Below are 16,308 nucleotides of genomic sequence, written 5' to 3'. Positions count from 1 at the left end.
TCCAAAAAATTAAATGTGATTACACGACTGTGTAAAACACTTTACATCAAAAGTAAACTTGTAAAAATATTTGTTAAAATCTAATGAATAGATTAAAACAGTCTCAATCAATTTTTTTCATATATTACGATAAATTTAATTAGAATTCAATTTTTTTAAAACGAATATGAGTCATTTTTTAAATTAATTTTTTATCTTAAATTCTAATTTTAAATTTGATATCTTAAATTTTATAAGTCGCATTTTATTTTGAAATTTTTTTTAAAAAATATAAATAATTTTTTTAAAATAAAATACGACTTATAATTAAAAAAATATTTGTTAAATATGATTTATTTCGCTGTACCTATATATTTCTGGAGACGATGATAATAGTTGTCATTATTAAATATGGCTTATTTTTTTTAATTTATAATTAAAAAATTCTTTAAAATAGTCATACTTATTGTCGGTATATTTTTGTATACTCCTATCTACTGTAAATCTATATATTATTTAGAAATGATGAAAATAAATTAAAAACTTGGGATTCAAAAAAGTTGAAAGGAGTTGGCAGGAATGAGACCAAATTGCTCTAAAAAAATTGTATTTAAGAAATTAAAGTTTAAAAATAATATTTGGAAAAATATTAAATTTTTTTATTTTATTTAAAAAAAAATCCTATATATAATTATCTTTATATAAAATTAATATTTATAAATTATTAAATAATTTAATAAATTTAACTAAATTATTATTTAATTATTAATTTTATATAAAAATAGTTAGACGTGAGTTTTTACATAAAAACATTATTCTCAGAATTCTAGAGTGAACCATGAAATACTTTTTATATTATTATATTAACGTTAACTAACTCAGCATTAGTTATTATTATGCTCATTAAACTGAGAAAAAAATTTGGCTGTTTATCAACTAGTAGAAGATCATTTGGATGGTAGGGAGTAATTCATTCAACCGAGGGCGAAGGGAAAGAAAGAGAAGTAGGGTTAGTTACTGTTCAGTGTTGTGGTGTGGTGGTTTTTTGTCATTGTGCGAACTTAAACATGCACTACTAACAGACACAAAAGAAGGAAGTGGTCAGAATCATAGAAAAGAGCTCTCATAAACTCTGTGCTGTGTGTGTGAGAGAGTGAGTTATTAATTAATAAATTCAAGGGAGGAGCAGAGGCTAGCAGAGAGATAAAGAGAGAGAGGGGGCATGGCGGCGTTTGCAGTGTGTGAAGGCTAAGCTGTACCAAGAAAAAACTGCGCTACTGTGTTTGTTATTATTAACGCATAAATATATATGCCTCACACAGTTACACACACAACGTTGAAGGCGGAGAGGGAGAAAGAGAGAGAAGAGAGCGCACTGGAAAAAGAATTGAAAGCGCGATTAACGCTGCCCTATTCACTGTTCAACGCCTGTCCTTAACCAACGAAGCTTCAATTACCCTTTCCCTAACCAAAACAGCTACCCTATAACCAGAGACTAGAGAGCAACCAAAGAAAGAATAGCAAAACAACTTAAAAAAAAAAAAAAAGAAAACACGTTCTTTGAGAAGGGAAAAAAAAAAGAAAAGAAAAGAGAAAGAAAGAATAGCTAAGCTAAGCTAGTGATTTTGTATGATAGTGTTTGTGTTAGTGTGTGTTTTTGTGTGAAGAGACACACACGCACACAAAGCCCAAAGAATACAGTAATATAATTATTTTCTTAAAGAAAACTTTTGAAGAAAAAAAGAGTTTACAACTGGTTACTACTAGTTGTTTTGCTTGTGGTCTCAATTCCATTTTCTCAACACCAAAAACCATAGTACCTATCAGTTCCAATTTCTTTTTCTATTTCTTATTCTTCTATCCCTCTCTTCACAGATTTTTTTTTTTAATTTTCCTTTCATGCGTGCTGCTTCCTTCTCAATATGGATTTCTGGCCACAATCGAGTCGTAGGTCAGGTTTAGAAGCACCGCGAAAATGGCGGGGTTGTTCTCGTTAGGAGGCGGTGGTGGTGGAGGAGGAGGAGGAGGAGGAGGAAGAGGTAGCAGCGGAAACCACCAGGACCAGGAACAGCAACACCAGCACCACAGTCAAAACACCGAAATTCCTCCTCCAGAGACCTTATTTTGGTACAAACAAAACGACGACGTTTCAACATACCGCGGTTTCGAGCTATGGAACCAGCATCAGCTTCAGCAGCAACAGCAGCAACATCACGTGATAGCACATCACCATCAAGCCCGCCCTCTCTTCCACCGAGATCTCTACTCGTCGGCTGTTGCCCTTGGCGTGGGGCCCAGCGGCGCGTCCGATGAGCAGTCTCCGTCGAGATCGGCGGTTATGGCGATGCGGTCCGCCGGGGTGGGAGAAGCCGGAGGAGCAGGAAGCGGAACAACCGGAATAAGCTGTCAAGATTGCGGAAACCAGGCGAAGAAAGACTGCCCTCACATGAGGTGCAGGACTTGTTGCAAGAGTCGTGGGTACGACTGCCAGACCCACGTGAAGAGCACGTGGGTCCCAGCCGCTAAGCGCCGCGAGCGGCAACAGCAGTTAGCGGCGCTTCAGGATCACCAGAACAGAGATGCTTCAAAGAGACCTAGAGATGGCGGTAATAGCAACAACCCTTCCACTTCTTCAGCACTTGTTTGCACTACTCGTTTGCCCTCCACTGGTACTACTACCACATTCATTATTCATCTATCTATCTATGTAGGTCACTGGTTTTGCTTTCATTTTGTATTTGTTGCATCTAAGCGGGGTAGTGTGTTTGTGTGGGACTTAAAAGGTGAAAACAAAATAAAGGAGAAGCTAGAAAAGAAAGCAAAGAAAGAATCTTTGGCCCAGGGAAATTCTCTGAAAAGATCGATGAGAAAGTTTTGGAAGTTTACCTGCAAGCATGGGAACCGTATCGATTGCGTGTGAAGCAAAATCTACACCATATTCATCATATCAGCTTTTCTTCTTCTATTTTTTTTTCAATTTTATTATTATTATTATTTATTAATAATTGTTTACGGTTATGTTTTACATTTTCCGAAAAGCACTGTGATTTAGTAGCCCTGACCAAACGGATTGACAGGGAAGAAAACTGTTTTTCCTCTCTGTGTGTGTGTCTGGATGCGTGTTCTTCGTGAAACTTCCTCCCACCTCCTCTTTCTTATCACATTCTCTCACTCTCACACTCACACCCAAACATTCTCTTCATCATTCACCTTTCACTATTATTATTATTATTATTTCTATCTCCTCGCTAGAATAAAAAAAAATGAAAACCTTTCAATTTTTTTTTCTTTCATAATATGTTAACTCTTATATTATTGCTCAACAAAATTTTCTAGAACATGTTTGTTGGTAGACATTGAGTATTCTATGTACTCTACTCCTTATTATTGGTATAATGAGTGTTATTAAGAAAAGATTAAAAAAATGATTAACGAATTTTGTTTTTGTTTGATGAAGGGTTAGAGCTTGAGCAAGGAAATTTTCCATCAATAGTGAACTCTCCTGCAGAGTTCAGGTGCGTGAGGGTTAGTCCCTTGGATGATGTGAATGAACAGTACGCTTATCAAACCGCCGTCAACATCGGAGGCCATTTGTTCAAAGGGATTCTCTATGACTACGGTCCGGACAGCGAAAATGCTAGCTACTACGGTGGTGGCAGCGGAGGCGGCGAGGGTTCTTCTTCCGCTATTGCTGGAGCTCAGCCCTTGAACCTCATCACCGGCACTGATTCTGCCACCACCGCAACCGCAACCGCCCCGGGTGTGTCGTCTGCAGAGGCTCTTGATGTTGATCCTTCGTCGTTGTACAATCCAGCTCCAATTAATACATACATGGCTGGTAGTAGCGGTACGCAATTCTTCCCTCATCATCCAAGATCTTGAAAAGAAAAGAATAAAAAATAGGAAATAGAAAAGAACAAAGAAAAAGAAAGATGGTGTGAAGATTGAGTGCTATGTACTGGATCTGGCTTCTATTTCACGGGCTTTGTGTATGTTTGGATTATTATTCATGACATTGGTGTGGACTACTAGCTGGTAGTGAAGTATGTAGGGGCAAAGAGAAAGAGTTGGTAGAGAGAAAGATAAATTGGAGAGAACACGAGAAAATTATGCAGGCATTAGGTGTTTGTTTTTTTGCGTTATATGGATGCTTAGTTCAAAAAATACATCATTAATTATTATATTCTTCTCCTCCTACTTATGAACTAGCTAAAGCTATATCTCATTTCATTTATCTGTACGATATTATTTTATAATGCATGGATATTATAGTGCAATAGTACTTGTATGTGTAGTGTTTCTTGTTTAATGTTATGTCACACATTAATTTTTCTTTGCTGGTTTTGGTTGTTATATTGAACTGGGAAACATATGGGTTTTAAATTTTGATCTTTATTTTGTTTTGACTAACCAATGCATTATTTGAAGAATGATGAAGAGAGAAAGAAATTTCTCTGATTATTAACATTTTGGTATGGGGAGGTCCAACCATGCAGGAGCATTATTCAAGTTTAAAAGGTGAAACATCTCTCTCTCTCTCTCAACCATGTCACGATACTGTAATTCCAATGGCTAAACTTTGCATAGAGATGTGACGTTGGTTTTTAAAAACGAGAAGTATTGCTTATCAGTGTGTGCTCATATTTAATGCACATGCAAGAAAACTCTACGTATATGGGGGAACACTTCATCTTATGGTAGCCTAATAATTAAGGGCACATTTAATTTGGCAGTAAGAGTGTAGTGAAAATTTTTATCTCAAATTCATATTTTGAAAATACTTGTTAAACTTTCCAATAAATTTTTTTATATTGATAGACACCATATTTTTTGCTGTTAATGTTATACCACATTTTTACTGTGAAGCTGATGGTGAGATATATGCGGTTTGTATAGATTTGTTTATCATTGTTAGATTAAGAGGAAATTATGATTAATTACTTTAACAAATATTTAGGATATTTATTAACCAAACCTTTTATAAAAATGTTTATTTTTCATTTTCCTTATCCCAACCAAAAGCATGCCCTAAGAGGTACATCATATGGCGACCTGGGTGTTGCTTAAATGAATGAAAACCAAAACCAGTAGTAAAACAAAAATGAAGGCTATGATTTCTAAACTTTCCGTATGTTTCTCTGAAAATTCTGATGCATAGCATCCTCTCTCCTCCTCATATAGATAGATGCATTATTTGTCTATGATATGTGTGCTAATAATAACTGCTTACTCGTGTTTAATGAAACATATGCTTCCTTATTTATACACTTTTCTATAAGGACAAAAATTGCAAAATAAATGGAAAATATATAGCATTGAAAGTCAAAGACTCTTATTATTGAGAACCACAAAATTTATGTCCTTTATCTTGAGGAATATTTCATTTTTAAAATAAAGTACCTGATTTTAAGGAATAACTTGCGGGATATAACATGGAAAAGAATTTTTCTGGGGAAATGACCGAAGGGAGATTAGATGAGACAAATAAAAAATAGAATAAGAATATATAAAAGTATGTAAGTATATTGAACAAGAATTTTCAAAATAATATGCATCTTTTATAATAGAATATCATTTCTTATGCATTTTTCCTTACAAACTAAGTTTATGCATTAGTATTCTTTAATTGGAAGAAGAATATATAATATTTCGAAAAAAAATTAATCAAGTAGATCTTCAAAATGTCATGGACTTTTTAGCAGTTAAAAAGATGTTATGGATGATATAATAGTTTTAATTCTTATTGAATTTTGTTTTTTCTTGAAGGTGTTCAGTTAGTATTTGATGAGATATTGGATTTTGGAACGGGCCATCTATCTAAATTGATTTTGATAATTAATATATTAGAGAGTTATTAAAATTTAATATTTTTTATTATTATTTTAATTATTAATTTATTTTTTTAATTTAGTAATTTAATAATATATTTTATTCTATATTTTTAAATATTGATAATTAACAGATTTAAAAATTATAAATTTTGATAATTTTTTAATATTTTTTTAATTATATTTATTTTGCTTGTGTTCTATATTTAGGCTAACTTTTAATCAATAATAAAAATTAACATATGACAAAATTTTATGAACCTTTTACATGAAATTAAAGATTTGTTTAACTAATTAATTTTTAAATTCTCCAAGTGTTGAACATTTTATATTGATAAATTATTATGTACTTCAAGTGCTCTCCCAGTCTTCTGCCTTATTCTTTGTCCTTGGATCACAATTTACCATATAAAACCAGAAATGGATAATTTTCGGATATATTGATTTGAGGAAAAATACTTTGATATATTTCATTAAAATGTGCAAATATCTAAAAAAGATAATTGATCTTAAAGTTTTTGTGTTACTTTTAATTTATTGTAGAAAATGGTCCTAGAAGAATTGAGCCTTTGTTTTGACTTTTGAGGCAATTAATCTCGCATCCTTCGAAAATTAGACGATAAATTATCCTTTTTTATATATTATCACATAATAAATTTAATTATATATATATTGAATACATGAAATAAATTATTCTACATATTTTATTTAAATATAAAGTATCATCATATTTGAATTTAATCTAAATAATTAACTTACTCTATTATTTCTATGCTCATCGTACTATAATAAAACTTGAAACATATTTGGATAATCGTAGAATATATTTAATTCGTGTTCTAAAAATTTATTTGTATTTAAATTTTAACTGTGTTAAATGGGTTACATGTATGATTATTTTTTGTGTATGTTAAAAATGTGCAAAATAAATCTATTAACAATAACGTAAAAGAAGATAATTTACTCTCTAATTTAGAAGGATATCAATATAACATACTAGCTATATCTTCAGGTAGTGGAAAAACCCATTTGTGGTTAATATAATTTTATGAGTTTGATCTCATCTCTTTTCATTTTCTCACTTTTTCTTTCATTCTGTTTCTTATTTCTATAGTCAAATTCATAACATGATTGAATTTGTCTCATTACCGCAAGGGTAATAGAATATCAGCATAATGGTAGAAGTATGCTATAGTTATTTGAGAAAATTTAAATTTTACTCTTAAACAAAACAGCAATTCAAAGAAAAAAGAAAGAAAAAAAAAGTCTCTTTCTTTAATAATAGAGAGTGACACACTTGTGGTGGGGTTTTGTTTTTGGGAGAGAAGGGGGAGGGGGGGGGGGGGGGGAGGAGAAATCATCGAAAGAAGCAATGGTGGAATGCGTGGATATAATTCAGGAGCATAGCTGGAAAAAGAAATTATTTGTTGTAAAATTGCCTCAAGTGGATGACATTTTCTGTTAGGTAAATAGTTACTTATCGTATATAACCCATTTGTCGTGGATTTGACACTTCATGTTGCTTCTTTATTTATCATAGTCTTTGTGGGTCTCATATAGTTTTAAACACGAAATCATTACCTTTTTATTTTTTTTTTGTTTTTTGTTTTTTAAGATGAATTTATTTACTTTGTGTCTTAAAGATACATGTTCATATTACAAATTAAATTTTTTTTATTAAAAATACAAAAATTTAAATTTTAATATATTTATTTTATATTTATTAAATGAAAAAATTTAAAACCTTTCACTAATGATAACTTTATTATATGCAATAAAGACACGTATTAGCTAAACCTTTTTACGATATTGGACAAAGACTAATTCATCATAAATTAGAATTTTATTTAAATGTTTATTATTGACCAATAAATTATTACATTCACAAAATAAATTTCGAATTTCTAATATTTATTTAAATGTGAATTAATAACCACTAGACTAACTCAATCTAAGTAAATTATTACTTTTATAAGAAACTAATTTATATATGAGGAGTGTTAGAGGACCAGCAACTTTTGTGTTTTGGGGTAATGCTAGGTAGACAAAAAAAATCGCCAGAACTTGCCTTATTTAGCATTAATTAATTGTCGCAACAATTAATGAATGCTAAATAAGACAAGTTATGGCTGTTTTTGGCTGATTTTCTTTGATTACCAAACATTTTTGTTTTTTTAATGGTTAAGTACTGACCACAAAACACAAAAATTACTGGACTTTAGACGTTTCCTTTATATATTATATAGGGCTATCCAGGTCTGCATTTCATTCGTATACACATAATAACAAAATAATTAATTATTTGTCTTGATTTAAATTTGTACATTACATAACTTATTGGACAAGGTTCACCAGCATGATGAGTCATATATGTCAGAACTTGTTAAGTAGAATAATGTATGCAGAATTTAGTGATCCAACAAAGAATCTACATGTTCAGATATCATCGTGCTTGTAGTGAATGGTTATGCTTACGGCTATTACAGTCTTACGTCCCTTATCTGCTATATCTATAATAACACATCTTGGATATATATGGTATCGGTTCCGCTAGGAACCTAATTAGGAGGATAATCAACTAATTAAAAAACAGAAGTTTTGTTATAAAAAAGAAAAAATAACTCTCCATTATTCTAATTTTTTAAATTTTAAAACTAAAAATATAAAAAGTTGACTTAAATTAACTTATGTTATAGTTGGTTCTTAAACTTTTTGATATGATATTTGACACATTTAGTTTCACATTTCTACAACGAGTTAAATTTCCAGTTTAACGTAACTGTACTACATAGATAATAAGTAGATATAGATTTTAAACAAAAATAAAACTATACTTTTTATTCGTATTTGTATAAATTAATAAACCTGATATACGGACACCCCTAAACATAAATTATGAAACAAAAATATGCACACCGAAAATCAACTACGAAATGACATATCATATATTGTGTATAAATATATATGGTATTTAATTTATTTTTAATATATATTTTATATTTTAACATATATTCTATACGCATAGTTAACTTAGTGGTTGATTTTTTTTTATGCGTAACATGGTTGGTTTTGAAAAATATAAAAAAAAAAATTTTAAGCATAAATAAATAAATGAATTTTTATTTCCTTACGATTTGGCAAATTAATAACATGATATACATAATTAACATGATCTGCATACAATTTTCTCATCAGTTTGGTGCTAAAATGTTTGTACGTGTGCTTGCGAAAGTAAGTAGCAAAACATTTCTCCTTGAATTGTGAATTTCACAACATCCACTTTAATTTTAGAATTGTCATTTTAAATCATGAAGCTTCAATCTTGCATGTTAGTTGTACAAAAGAACCGAGTGAAGTATCAAAATCTATTCAAAATCATGTAGCTAGTTGACAAAATTATATAAGAGAGAGAGAGTAAAAATTTGCCTATTATATACTTACAATGCAAGGCTTAGTTCATTGAACAAATGTATTTGAATAATTTTATTTTCTTAGGCCTCAGATGAATGTAACATTTTATTAATAACACTATATTATATAGATGAATTCTGGTCGCTATGATAATAACAGATAGTCACACAACACTTGAAAAATGTAACAATCTATTTGTATGTATGTGTGTTAACTAAGTCTCGTAGAATTGCATTTGTTTTCATTCAAGATTTCAAGTGATCAATTGGTGCTTTTAGTTGAAAAGTAATTGTTTGGTGGCAGATAGATTAAGTCGTACACTAGTACTTTACATGTTGGAAGGAGGCATGCCTTCTTGGTTTTCTAATTAGAGATGCTGCAACTACCACTTTATTCTTATTAGTTTTCCCTTTCACGTTCTTATGTACCTTCTTTTTTATGGGGATAACTAAACAACACTACAATAAAAATTATTTTTAGTGGTAATAAAGTAATAGTTACTTGCTATATATCTTATTTAACGCATATTTTTGCGATAATTATATATTTATTGTTATTAGTATATATTACAGTGGTAATTATATATTTTTTTGTGGCTATTAAAAAAATTTTTATTGATAATTGTATAATTGTGGCTAAAATTTTTTAATGACAAAATATAAGATAATTAATGTCTAATTACTGATAAATATATATTAAAACCTATTTTTATTGCGACTAAAAAAATAAATGGCCACAGAAAATAATTTTTCTAGTAGTGCACCAATCCTACATGAACAACGGTATTTGATAGTTATACAAGACAATCACATAAAAATAAGAGAGAAGTGTATCATTGAAAACATAAATAGAGTTATAACACATTTTTTTTTTTAAATATAGTTGTCTTGTATATATGTCTATTTCATTTGTTTATATAACATTTGTAGTAATTAAATAATGGTACATAAAAGCAAAAAGCTCCACCAGTTTGCCCCAAAAATAAAAGTACGATTTGTACACTAAATTTTGTTTTTGTTCAGACACCGTTTAAAACTAAAGGTAAATGAATGAGAATTAAAGACACTCAAAATTTGATTTAACAAAGATATTACTACAAGAAAAAATATATATTTTTAGTGATAATTTATTTTATCTTTGGGACCATATAAATTGCCACCAATACTTTTATTGATAATTAAATATTATTAGTCATTTTGTACTTTATTGTTAAATATTTTTAGTGAAAGCAAAGACTACATCTTTTAACGGTTATTATTTTTGACAATTTACATAGCTACTAAAGATAATTATAGCATTATCATGTTATTAACTTTTAGTTTTCATTATTATTCCCACTAAAACTTTTAAGTTTTTACAGTTATATTCATTGTTATTATTATATGATAGATATCAACTTTTATTTTAATTTCAAAATTATTATTGCCAATAATTATTGTTATTTGTAGATAATATAAATATACTGAAATTAATTATAGCAAAATAAAACATTTCATTATATTCACAATATCAATAATAAACTCACAATATTTATCAAACACAAAAAAAAGTTATTAATTCTATTTGTTTGGGTATACTCATAGCAACACCAAAAAAAATAAAAGTATTATTATTCCTACTAAAAAGACTTATAATTCACGCTGAAGAGAAAAATTCATAATATCATGCTTCAATCTCCTTTAATTTGCGAGAACACAAAATAAAGCAAGTAAAATTGATACCAAAAGAATGAAACCACTAAATTAGTAGTTACTGGCAAATTTTGGTGAAGGCAATTATAACAGATCCTCTAACAAGAACGTAGAAGCGAATTCAATGCGTATCAACAATAATGATTTTGATGATGATGGTAACACTGGTAAGAAAAAAGAAGTCGAAGATCAGTGAAATTTATTTACAAAGGGATTTAACTTCTTTTCACTAATAATTGAAATAGTGATAATAACATTATGACTATTAAAAAATTGTCACCAAGAACATTTTTTTTCTTGTAGGGATAATGTTGGTGTCTAAATAGACATTGTTTTTAGAATTTTACTAAATAGTGTCCTAATAAAAAATAATTAAAAAAGTTTTATTAGATTATTTTAATTTTTTTCAATACATTGAAAAAGTTTTTCTTTAAATATTTTTTCTTTTAATTTTATTTTGTCATCAAAATATAGCGAGATTTTTTTTTTAAACTTAATTTGGACAAAAATTTGCAACAAAATGGCAAGTAGTAACGAGGGCGCAAAATGGTACTTTCATTGTAGTAGTCTATATTATCTTTCCCGAGAAGAGACACTCATATAACGTTGGACAGTGTCCACTAAATGAAGCTCCAGAAAATCTGAATTATGGGATTTTGTTTTAATAATTTTTTATTATATTTCTTTCCCAATGGTGAAATTATTGAGATCTATCTCACCATCCACTTTATATCTATTTACCGGCAGAGAGATGTGGATGTTGCTGACGATATTAAATCTCCCTGTTCTCCCCACTTTAATAAAAGATTTCCTCTTTTCCTGGATTCTATTCTTCCTTGTAATTAAAAAGTTTGTTTTGAAAAAATAGTTTAAATAATAAATAATTATATTAAAAATAATTTATAAATAAATTATTTTGTATTAAAATTTTTAATTTTAAAAGTATTTATTTAAAAAAAATAAGAAATATGATAAAAAAATTTTATTATAAAAAAAATCATTTTTTTAAATTTTTTTATAAACTCTTAAATAATTTTTTAAAAAACTGTAATTTAATTTTAAAAATTACACTAAACATTAATACTACTGTTTTTCATAAGTCAAAAATTCAAAAAAATTATCTTTAAAACTTTCCAATCGAACTCTATTTCAATTTTATATATGTTCCCTTTGGTTCACAAACTCTTATGAGTACTCACTCTCGATCATCCTTCATCCACTAGTGTTATTCCAATTTGATGATATTATATGACAAAGTAGTTTTAATAATTAAATTTAATTAAGTTGATTTAGTAGTTTATGGACATAATAAAAATTAATTAAAATATATATAAAAAATTAGTTAAAATTGATTGCAAAAATAATTTATTTATCTAATACTTTTCATTTCTAGTTTTTCAGACAACTTGTAATTTAGTTCTTCCGTGTAATTTGGTATAGGATGTAAAATCAAGCTGCACTGCATATATATATGGTCTCCATGTTATGATTTCACATGTGTCTTTGTAACTTCACACCGATGGAATTTTTGGATTCTCTAATTCTAAAATCATCCCTAATAAATCATTAAAAAAATATATACAAAGTGAAAGCATACTTAAATTTATAAGTATGATTGAGAGATGTGGTTTTTTAATTTTTCTCAACTAAAATTTATAAAATTCTGGTTTTGGGTCGAATAGTAACTCTTTGATGAAACAAGGATTGCAAGATGATTTTAATATATTAAAGACCAAAATTCTGGAGCTCTATTTATATTGGTTTATTAGTTCCTATTAAATCCTAAAGGCTCAAATAAAATAGAATATTTAATTTTATTCTCATTTAAATCCAAATCAAAACACTACAAGAAATGCGATGAATATCGTCAGATTTACCGTCGAATTTAACGTCGCGCATTACTGTTGGTTTTACCGACGATTTTGTATAAAATTCATTTAGGCAAATCGTTACCAGCGGATTTTTAATTCCGACGGTAAATCCGCCTGTAATACTCGGCAGCAAAACGAGGGAAAAAGGCACGAACTTTAGCATGGTTTTTGTCGTCAAATAAGTCCGACGGTAAACTATTTTAGTGAAATGACGCGTTTTGGTGACCCACTATGAGTCACTGTCGGATTTAGGCAATCCGATGGTAATGAGCCCTAAAATTGAAAGTGGGAATTCTCTCACCCTTCGTTTCGGAAATCCTTTCTCTCTCTAGCCCTTTCCTCTCCCCGCTGCTCCAGCCCCACTGCTGCCGGCTTCAGGCTCTCTCTCTCTCTCTCTCTCTCTCTCTCTCTCTCTCTCTCTCTCTCCCTCCCTCTCTCTCTCCCTCCCTCCGCGTCGCCGCACCGTACCAGACCGCCGCTCCTCGCCGTCCAGCACCGATGCCGTCGTCGCCCTCCAGCACTGACGCCCTCCCCACCGCTCCTCAGATTCCATAGTCCCTCTTTCTCTTTGTGATAATACATGATATTTAATCAAACAATTATTTTGAGAATTGTGACCTTAATTGAGGTTTATGTTGTAATGAATTTACTGAAATTAATGTTTTTTATGATAATTGATGAAAGATAGGTTTTGTTAAAGTTGATGATTGAAATATAATAGGATGATTAATTATGTACATACGAATAATTTGATGATAATTTTAATTAATGAAGGGTTTGGTATAATATATGTAGACCATGCTTGATAAATAAGTTGTGAGTTTCTCTGCATATACACCCTTGAGGTTTAGAATTTACTATGTTGGTCTACGAAAACTAAAGTTAAAGATTTTATGTAAATTTGGTTAAGGAGCACTAACTGCGAATTTAGTCGCAATAAGTGACAAAGGTGTTGAGTTAAGAAAAATAATTAACACATTGATAATGACAAACATGTTAATTAGGTTAATAACCTAAGTGGATTTGATGAAGTATTTTAGTGTGCAGGCCTAAATTAATTTGTTGCAGCCCAAGCCAATGAAGCTAATGCACTCAAGTGTATCGAATGAAAATTGATCCACAAACCAAACCCAATGCTAACTAAGCATTAGTGAATCAAACCCAAACTAGGCTTTACAAATGTACTTCGGGTAAACACAAGAAAAAGAGAGAGAGCTTCATCTTTAAGCTCACACACTAGATAAGAAAAAAAGAGAAAGTTGATCAAGAAATTAATGTCCAATCACACTAATCAAAAGTATGTTAAGGTAAGTCAGAGGTTAAAGGTGATTTATTTCTATTTACATGCAACTTAATTTCTTCACTTCTTCTCCAACTATCCATAAAACCATTTTGGGATAAATGAAGAAAGTGGTGTTTGATTATCTCTGCTGTAAATCAATGGCTTACATTGTTACTTGGAGCCAAAGCACAATTTTAATGGTTTGACTTTGGGCACTGAGCAAACTAATTTCTGCTGCTCGGCCCTCCTCGGTCAAGCCAACATCCAGATTTGAAATCCCTAACTTTTGGGGTTGATTGATGAAAGAGAAGAGAAGAGCTCAGCAAGCCCAATAGTTGACTTTGAAGAAACCCTAACTTTGGCTCAAAAGAAGGTATAAAAAGGAAAATGATTCTCATGAGAGGCAAGGAGAGAGAACCAGAATCTGAGTTTGTTTGAAAGTTTTTCTGAGAGAGTTCAACATTTGGAACAATGTTTCTACATCAAAGAAACATTCTGCCAAGATGAAGAGCTTCTTCAGAGAAAGATAAATCCGGTTCAACTTATAGCACAAAGACTGTGAATCATCATCTCCTTCATAGTTTACTATTTGTATTTTCTGTTTCAATGTATATCTTTCTTTGTATTCTGAATGAGGTAAAAGGCAAAGAGAGAGGCATTGATAAAAGCCATTGAGTGAAAAGGCTGAGAGAAACACTTAAGAGAAAAGCTAAGAGTGATTTCAAATTTCTTTTGGATCTATTTCTGTTTTGTGTCACGTAATTGAGAGGTATCCCTTGCTAAGTTGGGTAAGCACTTAGTGTGTCTAGTTTAGGTAGTTGCATTACCAAATCAAGTTTATGTTGAAGCTTGATGTGTCTCAGATAGGATTACGTTAAGTCCTAGAGAATTGGTATATGTATTACTTAAAAGATAGTAAAAATTCTACCAATGTTGTGGTGGAGACTGGATGTAGGTTGCATTGCACAAGGAAACTGAACCAGGATATATGACTGTGTCACCTTCTTCCTCTCTGCTTTAGTTCTATTTTTCTGATTTTTATGAGACAAAACGAAATTGTCTCCTGCATAATCTACTGCGCAGACCAAACTGAAGCCAAGTTTAATTTCTGGTTTTAAGACTCACTTAATCAAAGTCAAAGAAGGCCATAGATTCAACCCCCCTTCTCTAATTCTTCTGGAACCTTCAATTAGTATCAAGAGCCTAGGTCTCAAAAATCAAGCTTAACAGCACGGAGCAAAGGTCTAATGGCAAACAACTTGGGCACAACCACGATGGCCTACACGCTAACAAAGGGTCAGTCAAACAATAGGTCTCCCTTCTTTAATGGGAAGAATTACACTTACAGGAAAGAAATTATGTGGATCTTCATTCAATCAATTGATTACAACATATGGAGGACAGTTGTGAGTGGTCCCAAAATCCCAATAAAGACTAGTGCTGATGGAGTGGTGACTCCAAAGGAGGAAGCCGAATGGAATGATGATGACAAAAAGAAGGTAGAACTGAATGCTAAAGCTATAAACTTGCTACACTGTGCTATCAGCTTCGAGAAGTACCAAAAGGTGTCTAGATGCAAGATGGCAAAAGAAATCTGGGAGAAACTCCAAGTCACACACGAAGGCACCAAACAAGTCAAAGAAACAAAGATTGATATGCTGCAAAAAGAGTATGAGATATTTACCATGAGGATGGTGAAAGCATTGATGAGATATTTGAGAGATTCTCAATCATCATTAACAGCCTTGATACTATAGGTTTAACACACACTGAACAAACTCTAGTGAGAAAAGTTCTTAGAAGCCTTACAAAAGAGTGGGAAACAAAAGCCACTGTCCTAGCTGAGAGTAACAACTTGAGTCCACTAACCTAAGATGAGCTAAGAGGGAAACTTCTAGCTTATGAAACCACACACACAGCAAGGCACAAAAAAAAGGAATAGCTTTAAAATCAAAAGTAGAACCTGATGAGAATGAGCCTTGTGACAGTTTTTCAGATGACGAACTTGTATTTTTTGCTAGGAGACTAAGGAGGCTAATGAGGAACAAAAGCAGGCACAAGGGCTCAAGCTCAAAAGAATACAAGAAGAATTTGAGCAAAGTAATCTGCCACAACTGCAAGGAGGCTGGACACTTTAAGTTCAAATGTCCAAAACTCAAGAAAGAGGACAAAGTGAAGAAAGAAAAGAAGAAAGTGCTCGTGGCCTCTTGGAAAGATAGAAAATGATTCGGATGAGGAAGAAGACT

General features: G+C 30.9%; 2 protein-coding genes across 3 annotated transcripts; both read left to right on the top strand.

Moving 5' to 3' along the window:
* The first annotated feature begins 1,340 nt into the window (after nt 1–1,340).
* On the top strand, nt 1,341–4,311 carry LOC107646720 (protein SHI RELATED SEQUENCE 1-like). Of its 2 annotated transcripts, none has more exons than XM_016350885.3 (2): nt 1,341–2,585; nt 3,437–4,311. In XM_016350885.3, exons 1-2 carry the CDS (start codon nt 1,955–1,957, stop codon nt 3,859–3,861), a joined length of 1,056 nt encoding a protein of 351 aa, XP_016206371.1. In that variant the 5' UTR covers nt 1,341–1,954; the 3' UTR covers nt 3,862–4,311. The 2 variants fall into 2 exon arrangements, with proteins under 2 accessions (XP_016206371.1, XP_020973316.1); XM_021117657.2 differs by having other exon boundaries at nt 1,341–2,648.
* Nucleotides 4,312–15,336: 11,025 nt separating this feature from the next.
* On the top strand, nt 15,337–15,819 carry LOC148575774 (uncharacterized). The gene has a single exon (XM_088502546.1). It carries the CDS (start codon nt 15,337–15,339, stop codon nt 15,817–15,819), a length of 483 nt encoding a protein of 160 aa, XP_088358672.1.
* The last annotated feature ends 489 nt before the right edge of the window (nt 15,820–16,308 follow it).

This window comes from Arachis ipaensis, chromosome B1 (assembly GCF_059453495.1).
Source record: "Arachis ipaensis isolate K30076 ecotype BB chromosome B1, ASM5945349v1, whole genome shotgun sequence".
Taxonomy (NCBI): domain Eukaryota; kingdom Viridiplantae; phylum Streptophyta; class Magnoliopsida; order Fabales; family Fabaceae; genus Arachis; species Arachis ipaensis.
This window is presented reverse-complemented; position numbering and strand designations above follow the sequence as displayed.